Raw genomic sequence first — 9,260 nt, 5'->3', positions numbered from 1 at the left:
TGAAACTTAGCAATGATATAGCTCTTTATATTTTCAAATCTCTGTACAAACATTAATTAAACAAAGCAAGGTAGTATGCAAAACAGTCATTGCTTAGAATAATCGACCAATGGGTTGTGCTTCAGCAGTGACACCGGGATAGAAACAAGTGTGCTGTAAGGAAAGCAACAAACCAGAGGTAAAACAAGGTCTCGTATTCAAAGTTGGGATTATGAATGGAGAAAGTGACTGTTGAGGACAGTATCGGAGAGTGTTCTTCAATATCCTTACACCAGGTAGGTAAAGCTAATGTATTCACACTATCACACAGGAAGACTGGGAAGAATAACTGCTTAATGCAAATACTATACAGCAATATATATATATGTATAAATACATATTCACACACACATTTGATCTTAAATTTGTTAAAGACATCTCAGCTGAACTACAACAAAAATGATATTGGTATGATAATGATGAAGATATTAAAAAAGGAAAAAAATATTGCAGTCACCTCGGTTGTGGATCTTTCCCTCCAGAGAACAGAAATTCTTTAAATCGTGACACCTGCCAAGGTCAGCTGCCCTTGGTACTGACAGCAAACACGGCTCTTTTAATTCCTCTTTTCTGGAATGGCTGAAGAAAACAAAACATAGCTACTCATAAAAATCATTCCTGCACATGCAAATGCTGTTGGCACAACTAACTGCCCATTTATTAACAGGCAACAGGACAGACCTTTGGCTGCAAAGGTTCTGAAAAACACTCTATGTTGACATGATCCAAGGAGAAACTCAGGTCCTATCTGCTCTCCACCAACTCTGACAGGTTCAGGATTCCAGCCACAGCTCAGTTTTTGCAGCCCCCATTGGACTGCACCCTTCCTACCACAACCAGCTCAACAGAAACAATGAAAGAAGAAGTTTTATCCAAAGCACCGTCACAGCTTAGGCACGTGATGCTCATGCATGTACGTAGTGGCCTTCGTTTTTTTCCACCTGGGTGTGTTTTAGAGACGCGCATCACCTGCCTGGTGATGAAACACCATGCATCCTGTGGATGTAAATACCCAACCACAGAGACCCACGCAACTTTCTTCCTTGGGACTCAACCCAAAATTGTTACAAATACTCCGGACCAGTTGTTTCCATAAAGGAATGGTAGCAAGCCCAATGCACCCTAAAAGCCTCAGATTTACACATAGCTGGGGCCCACCTGTGCTGGGATGTCTCTGGGAAAGGCCGGGGCTGGGAAGTGCCTGCTGTCAAGCAGACAATTCATTTGGCCCACGCTCCCCGTCTCCTGCCTAAGGGCCTCTCCAGCAGAGAGCAGGAGGGAACAGAAATCACGTCCCACGTCATCCTTTCTGCTTTAGGAACTAGAGAAAGCAGCAATTTTAATGTCTCTCTCCACCTGCTTCAGTCAGATGCTGACTCAGTCACAGCTGTAGCACGCAGGACGGAGCCAACAGCCGTCTCCACTGAACCCCCAAGCAGGACAGGGACCAAGCCCAGGTCACCGCACCAGGGTGTAGCAGGAACCTGCCCCTGCACCAGCCCTTCCCGGCCCAGTGTCCCTTCCAAAATCCACTTTGTGTCCCTTTCAAAACCTGTGCCTCTGTTAGCTCTAGGTAACCCTAGGATAAACGTCAACTCCTCTCCAAGCAGGAGCGCACTAAGAGAAGATGCAATCTTTTAAACTCAACTGAAATCACTTGGTGGTAGAAAAAAACAACAAACCACAAAGAATAAAAAACACACGGCGATTCTGAGACAGGATAATTGTATTTTATACATTTTATTTCTGTGGGTTCTTAGGTTTTAAGTAGCACTAGACATTTCTGTTCTGACTGTATACCTGAATTGCAGCTCTTCTTCCTTGTCAGTAAACTTTGGGAAAATTTTCACAGTGGGCATTTTATGATGATAAAAATGCAAAGAATTCAAAGTGCAGCTTCTCTGCAAGCATAAGCCTACAAGCATTAAAGCCTAATTTAAGGAATGGCAATAATAATCTTTGCTATTTAGAAAACGATTGCTATTAAAAAAAAAAAAAATTAATCTCAATTATGTGGTGACCACAACCAAGCAATTCTTATAATTGATTCTCAGTTTCTGGTTGGTTATTTTTTTAAAAAGACAGCTTGTTTTCAAAAGGCAGCACTACTCTTCCATGAGACACACGCTCTGCTTTGTGCTACCAAGCACTCTGAACCAAGAGCTTTATTTCATGTACTTTTCACCGAAAGAGCAGGACAAGATTTATTTTTTCCCCTTGGGTCGACAGCACTCTTAGACATCACAGAACTGGACTGATGAAATGCAACAGCAGCTCCGAGATCTTAGACTTCCAGCTGCAAATTATTTTAGATTTAGAGGACATACAGAGTAATAGCACACAAAAATCTTCTACTCCTGAGTTTCCTATGCAGTAACCAGTCATGAAAAGATTTCTCTAAGATGAGGAGAAGATCAAAATTGCCAACTGTACATTCCTAAGTGTGCAGAGTCACGATTGCCGTCACTAGCTACATGAGGACAAGCAGGGTCTGCAAGCGCGAGAGCTATACGTGGACATCCACACCGTTGTGGGAGAACGGTTGCTAACAAGCTCCTACACACGATACGCTTCACACACAAGTGGTAAGAAATAATCTATAGTTATTACCAGGTCCTGAGTACAGCCATAACCAAAATTTCAAGTGTTAACCTTTAGGCCCAAATTTTCTTAAAACGATCCTGCAGAACATACATATTTCAAACATTTATATTTAAAATTATCTATTTTACTAACCTACAAACTTTATTATAGCTAGACTGTCATCTGGAGAAAAACACCTTAAATTAGATTTCAAGTATTCATCAACATTGAAGTTGTTACTCTTTAAGTCCTTTGAAGATCCTGAGACAAATACTCATATTCAATCAAAAATAAGGAAAAAAAAAAATTAAATAATTGAAAGAACCAAAGCAGCTCCCAGAGCAGCATTGCAAGTCCCTGTGCAGACCAGCTCCCACCCAGCCAGCCCAGGCTTTTCAGACAAGACTGCTCAGCCTCCCAACCCGCTGCTCCCAACAGAAAGGTCAGCCACAATGTTCAGCAGCTACAGGAAGCCGAGCTGTCTTATCTTTTGCAGTCACTTGAAATTATATACATCGCGATCCATTCTTGCTCGGTGATGGTGATTTGTGAGGAACACAGGAGCATCAGCAATCACAGCTCTGCCTCCCCACTTTTCCAAGTATTAGCTGCACAAAAAGGAACAAGCAAGTGAAGGAAGCCAAGCAGTATTTTATTGACTCCCAGAAGACAGATATGGATTGCATACAACCCTGGAAAACGTCTTACTTTTTAAAATCCCAGAATTATAAACAAGAGAACTCATTCCTCATAAATAACCTGACACCATTCCTTCGTCAAAAGGTTCTGGCAAGGAACATATTTCCTTTACAGTTTAATTTTTTTCGTTCATTCGAACAGCTTAAAAAACTATGTCTATAATAATACTTAAATATATTGCTCATATCTGTGACTTCATAAAAAAAATAGTTTGAGCTAATACTTTCCTAGTCATCAAAAAAATCCAGAGAGACACCAACTTTTGATTGAGCGCTTCAGAAAGATGGGTAGAAATAATTTGCTGGAAATTATCAACAGACTTCATTTATCAATAGACTGAGCCCCTTAAAAATGTGTATTTCATCTAATAGCAGTAATGATCCCAAGAAAATGCACACAGTGTGACCAGCATTCCCTTGATCCTGCAGAAATGTATGCACGTATTCAACTACAGCCACAACAGAATTTCTGCAATGTGAACGAGACAAGGTTGATCTCAAAGGCAGATGGCCGAGCGCTTGCAAGATCTGACCACATACAATTAAATTCCTTTTAGTTTTAGAAAAGGTCAGTCTAAGCCTCAGTCAGATGACGACCACAAAAGCCTTCTCGGGCTTGTAGAGGCCATGGGAGCACTTTTGGTTTTAACAAGAAGTGGATAGGATGGCTTAAGTCGCCAACAAAGCTGAATTAACACAGCCTGTCTATTGCAGCTTGCAACATTTGTTCCTCCGGCGTCTGGAAAAGGCAGTAACCTCTGGAAGCATCACAGTCTCTTCCGAGGGGATCACTAGGCCACAGAATTTCTCGCCTTCCCACAGCAGTGCTCGCTATTATCCACAATACTGCCAAAAATGCATTGTTTGCACCTCAATGCATTACTTCCAAGACACTAACCCAGAAGCTTCAACTAATGCACAAGTGATTTTCAGGCTTGATCATTTTTTGAAGGTGAAAACAGGTTCCTACTTGAGCAATAACGAAGCAGCACATCTCCTTGGCATTCAGGATTGGCCAGAAGTGGTTTTACATCAAAGTCTCCAATGCCCCAAGTATTCGCTAACCCCCTGGAGATGCTGGGGCTGAGGTACAGTAACTCCAGTTACAGCTTCATGATACACAGGCTTTGGCCATGCAGCTGGGTGAAGGGACCCACGCTCCACTCCACTGCCTCCGCAGATGTGCCAGCACAACTCTGAACTGGATCTCTGACCCAATGTGGGTCTAAAAGCAACACTTGACTTCAAAGCATGGACCAGCCTGCTGATCTGATGTCCCGTGCAGCACAAGCAAGGGGCGGTGGAGCGGAGGGACAGGAACCAACAGCTGGAGCAGTGGTGCACTGATTTGGTTTTGTCAGGCAGACTCCCATGTCACGAAACAGCACCTTCATCATTTGCAAAGGGAACCTGAAGGATCTCTGAGATGCTCTTCAGAAAGCACAGGTGATAGCTGGATGGGCATAAGCCAAGGGATGTGTTTGGACACACGCCATGTGTGCAGAGAAGTGACAGCAGACATTGTTTCATCCGCTCCCAGACATCATGTACTAAAAAGTGTTTTTAAAAGTGCCTTCTATACACCAGTTAATCAAACTGATCTCACAGTATTTCCCTTCTATCTTACATTTTTACATAAAGCAGAAGTGTCTACACCTTTAGGAAAAACACCTTTCTAAGTAATCGTGAAAGCAAATGAAAGCACGTTTGAGAGAAACTTACCTAATTAGCTTCATGAAGACCATCACACATGTAAAGCCAAAAGTCAATGAAATCTCAGAGACACAACAACTCCGGTGAAAGCAGATGTAACTCACAGGAAAGAAGTTTTAACAACTTTCTGTCCATACAAGAGCTTTTCATTTCCGAGAAGAGAGCAATTAATACCCAGCAAGTGACTAGTTTTGGCAATTCAGGCTTAGTGCCCTTAAAATGAACAATTTTTTTTTTTTTGAAGTTGTCATATTACTGTTACAGTTACGATTGTATTCTGATGAGTTCCTGGGATATACAAATCACCTACTTCTAAACAGGTTTCTGCACATTATAGACTAAACTTCTTAACTTACAAATAATTATTTTGCTGTTTCCAGTTTACAATGGTAAAAAAAATGAAGACTTCACAATGTGTGTAAATGGGAGGTAAATGTATTTTTAAAAACAGAATAAAAAGCTGCATGTTAAAAACTGGGTCACAGACTAATAAATACATACATCAAAGACATGAAATTTTCAGCAGCTGGTTTTAAAGAGCAAGGAAGTGGGGAAAAACTAGCTGTCCAGACTCCATTCTGACTCTGTGGGCTATATGCTAGAAATATCTGCAGTTCAAAAACAAGTTAACAGAGGAGTAGAATCAGCTTTGTCACCTATTTTCTTTAAAAAAAATTAAGCTACTTCCTAAAAGTGTGGTGTAAAACCTAGAGAAACTTTCATTTCTTCATGCATTTGATGACATTGAATTAAAAAAAGAAATTATTTTAACCCAGAAAAAATGAGTCGTTGCATACTGTAAGGACAGCCTTACTGCAAGTTTTCTACAGTAAAAGTATTTCTAGAAATATACCAGAAATTACTTTCCCATAACAAAATATACAACTATGTGTCAGATCATCACTGAGTTTCAATACTTAGGCAAAACAGAAACAGTTACTATGAAGTTTCAGAAAAACAAAGGGAAAAAACCCAACTCCAAACAGTAAAAAGATGTTTTGATGGCTGCGGAGATGCCAGAAAGCAATGCTGGACACCAGGAATTTCCAGAACAGCCCCCCTTCCAAAGCGATGTGCAGTCTGTGAATTAGACCGTGAGAGAAAACTGATCCTGTTCTATGGGCTTCTCCACCCAGGCTCCAAGTCCTGCCTTCAGGAATGCTTTAAACAAACACTCTTTGGCAGTTTGATACTCGGTGGCTCCTTGCTTGGTTTCATGGTACAGATTAGGCTTGATCTTTGAGCGCAAGCTAGAGGAAAGCTGTGGGGATTAAAGATGAGAAAAGAAGACAGACAAGAAACTGTTAAGCCAAACACCTTGAGAGTGACTGAGTTCTTAAAACAACTATTATTAAAACAAGGTAATGAGCTACTAAACCAAGTGTTCAGGCAAAGGTAGACAAGTACACAGTACTGCTCCTTCCAGCCATCACGGCTCTGTACCCAGCCTCACCGCACTCAGCTGCAACATTTGCCTCTTGCAAAGCGAGCCCTTCTGCTGCACTGCACTGCACCATGGCAGAGGCACTTTCCTGGGACTAGTTGCACCCCAGCCAGTCTGCCTTTTGCTTTCTCTGGATTATCAGCTTCCTTCAGTGGAAGAAATCTAGATATTGAAAAGCCACTGTCAGACACTTTCTTGTAGCCTTTCTTTCTAAGAGAGGACTGAGCAAAAGCTCAGTAGGTTAGCTTGTGGTGAAACTGGGATTATCCTTTGAAATAAATTAAAATGAGAAGGCAAGCTCAAAGGAAATAGCACCCTTTGTTTACTTAGCTATAAACCAAGGATTATTAGATCCTTGCATGCGTTTTGGAACTTTCATCATCAAATTAAAGAATAAGCTAAACAAATGCATTGCTCTTTTCCATTACTACATGGAGCAGCAGCTAATGTCAGGCTCAGCTTAAAACAGGCTCAGAAAGTGGCTTCTGAACACAGAAAGCAGGCACGCAGAGATATTTCATTAAGAATTAAGAAGTAGTGGAAATTCTAGCACTCTGGAAGATATACCTTTGCATGAATACGCATCCAGCGGCTGTAAAAAGCATGCTTACAAAGGCGAGATGCACGACCCATTTCATCTTTGCCGGTTGTAGCATTAATAACTTCAAGACCAGTGTCTCCTACTGTCCAGTTCACACTGAAGTTTGGTGCTTTCCCTGGTTGACGGGCTTCTGCATTGCTAATACCTGAAAGAAAAGCGATGTTTAATGACAATAGTAAATACTAAGTCTTGATTTCTGTTTTTACTGGGGAGTAAGCGATACAGCAGAGCTACTGAAATCACATCGCTAAGCAGTCTTACAAGCAGATCTTTTATTCCAAGGACATTATCCTGCAGATTTTTCACCAACTCATGGAGATATTGCCATGCACATCTCATTCTCATTCCGGCTAAAGTGCTCTCTCCTTTTGTCCTTCCTAGCAGGGCAAGTGTGCATCACTGGAGCTGTGAGAAACCAGCCTCCTCAGCGGAGAGGATCGTGGAGAGGTCTGTGACAAGGGTCCATGGGGACAGTAACATGAGCCTTGCCACATCCATCTCAGCAGGATCTGGTCTGGCTTACAGGGCAAATCAATGAACTCATTATTAACCTGTAAATAATTATGAAGCAGAAAAAAGGTTGCTCTGCTCCTGCACAAGAAACCACTGCTCTCAGAGCCCACTCAGTAGCAGGATGAGCCAAATGTAGGAAAGAGCAGCTACTGCAAGGTTTTGACAGTTGTAATTCTCCAATCAATTCCCTTTTGCTCTACTGTTGTAGAAATTTAGGTGCATGTTGCTTATCTCATTTCAAACAGGTGTGAAACTATGAACCCTGGTCATGTTTCAACACACAGTTACAATTCAGCTAACAACTTTGGACTGCAGTCTTATTCGGAGAGGTCGTGATTATTTAGAAGTGCCTACAACATGCTTTTTCACTTTCCCTTATAAAAACAGAGTTGAGTCAGAGCAGTGGCATGAGGTGGCAGGATGCCTTGCAAACCTGTCTACATTTCAGTAGCTGTTGAGAGTGTTTCACTAAAAGCTACCAATCTATTTCCTCCTTCTTACGGACTATGCCGGGGCACGGCATGACCAGCACAGGCAGTGGCATTGATGCTGTGGGCATCCAAGTTAGACAAAGTGAGCCCCATCCTCAGCATCCTCTGCAGAAAGCCCAAACTAGCAGACATTTGAGTCTTTCAGCATAAATCTGGCTGTGCTTCAGCCACTGCTCCACTTTATGGGCCCATTGCTACTTACAGTGCCCAGAAATGGCGAACCGCAGGACTCAAGAGAGCACACGGATCATTTTGCTCAGATGTTAAACTGTGTGACACCTCTCAAACACAGCTTCATCTCTACTGATGGAGAAGCAAAGCCACCAGCAGTCTAACCCAAGTGTGGAGTGAGGCCAGCTGCCTGCCCAATCTGCCCAGGGCAGGATTTATTGCCCCACGGCACCCCAACGCTGCAAAGATGCACTTTATATAATGACTGTAGCACTGTGCTTGAAGATTATGGCAGCCGCTGTCATCCACGTACAACCCCTCTCCTGCACGTGCAGCGGGACAGCGCTCGGCACTCACAAGCAGCAGCCAGGGCCATGAGTTTGGGTTGTGCATGCTGTGGAAAAGCTGAGGGGCACACTGATTTTGGTCCTGCAGATGTTACAGGGGTGGCAAAACTCTACCTTTCACACATCTCAGTTGTCTCGCCAGGAGAGAACAAAGGAACAGGGCAATTTTTTTCTTTCTAATAAGTAAAGATCTCATTTTTATTCTAACGCAACTCTCACTGAGAACCGATTTCAAATCTACCCCGAGGTTATGCTAGGTCCTACACTTCATAAAATCTAGTGAATTTGTATAAATTGAACATAAGCATTGCAGCAGGATTCATTTCTTGCTGATATTTGAAATGCAAGCTAATATACAAAGTTAAGTCAACCTCAGGCACCCAAGCGCAGGACTGGCTTACTTGGCCCAGGTCTCATGGCACCTCTGGGCCCAGCACTGAGAGCATGCGAGACCTACGAGGTCTGCATGACACAGTGAAATTCAGTTTGCTTACTATAATCAATTCCTCATTTAATAAATAAACATTTTGAAATATCAATTGTATTAAACTTCCCGAAGCTGTTGTAATTTCAAGCTTGGTTTATGTCAACCTGGTCACTATGACTGAGAGCCAGTAATTAAGTAAATAATAAAAGATAACCCTATTGTTCCCCATTTTC

General features: G+C 42.1%; 1 protein-coding gene across 3 annotated transcripts in view; it reads right to left on the bottom strand.

Moving 5' to 3' along the window:
• ADARB1 (adenosine deaminase RNA specific B1) overlaps positions 1–9,260 on the bottom strand; it is a 91,131-nt gene continuing 81,871 nt past the window's right edge. For all 3 annotated transcript variants that reach the window (XM_075027759.1, XM_075027758.1, XM_075027760.1), the window contains 2 exons: positions 7,045–7,223; positions 1–6,294 (listed from right to left, as the gene is read on the bottom strand). In XM_075027759.1, the coding sequence (XP_074883860.1) occupies positions 6,121–6,294; positions 7,045–7,223 (353 nt within the window). In that variant the 3' untranslated portion in view covers positions 1–6,120. The remainder of the gene's footprint in view (positions 6,295–7,044; positions 7,224–9,260) is intronic.

Source organism: Buteo buteo, chromosome 5 (genome assembly GCF_964188355.1).
Source record: "Buteo buteo chromosome 5, bButBut1.hap1.1, whole genome shotgun sequence".
Taxonomy (NCBI): domain Eukaryota; kingdom Metazoa; phylum Chordata; class Aves; order Accipitriformes; family Accipitridae; genus Buteo; species Buteo buteo.
The sequence above is the reverse complement of the archived record's forward strand: the minus strand, read 5'-3'. Positions and strand labels throughout refer to the sequence as shown.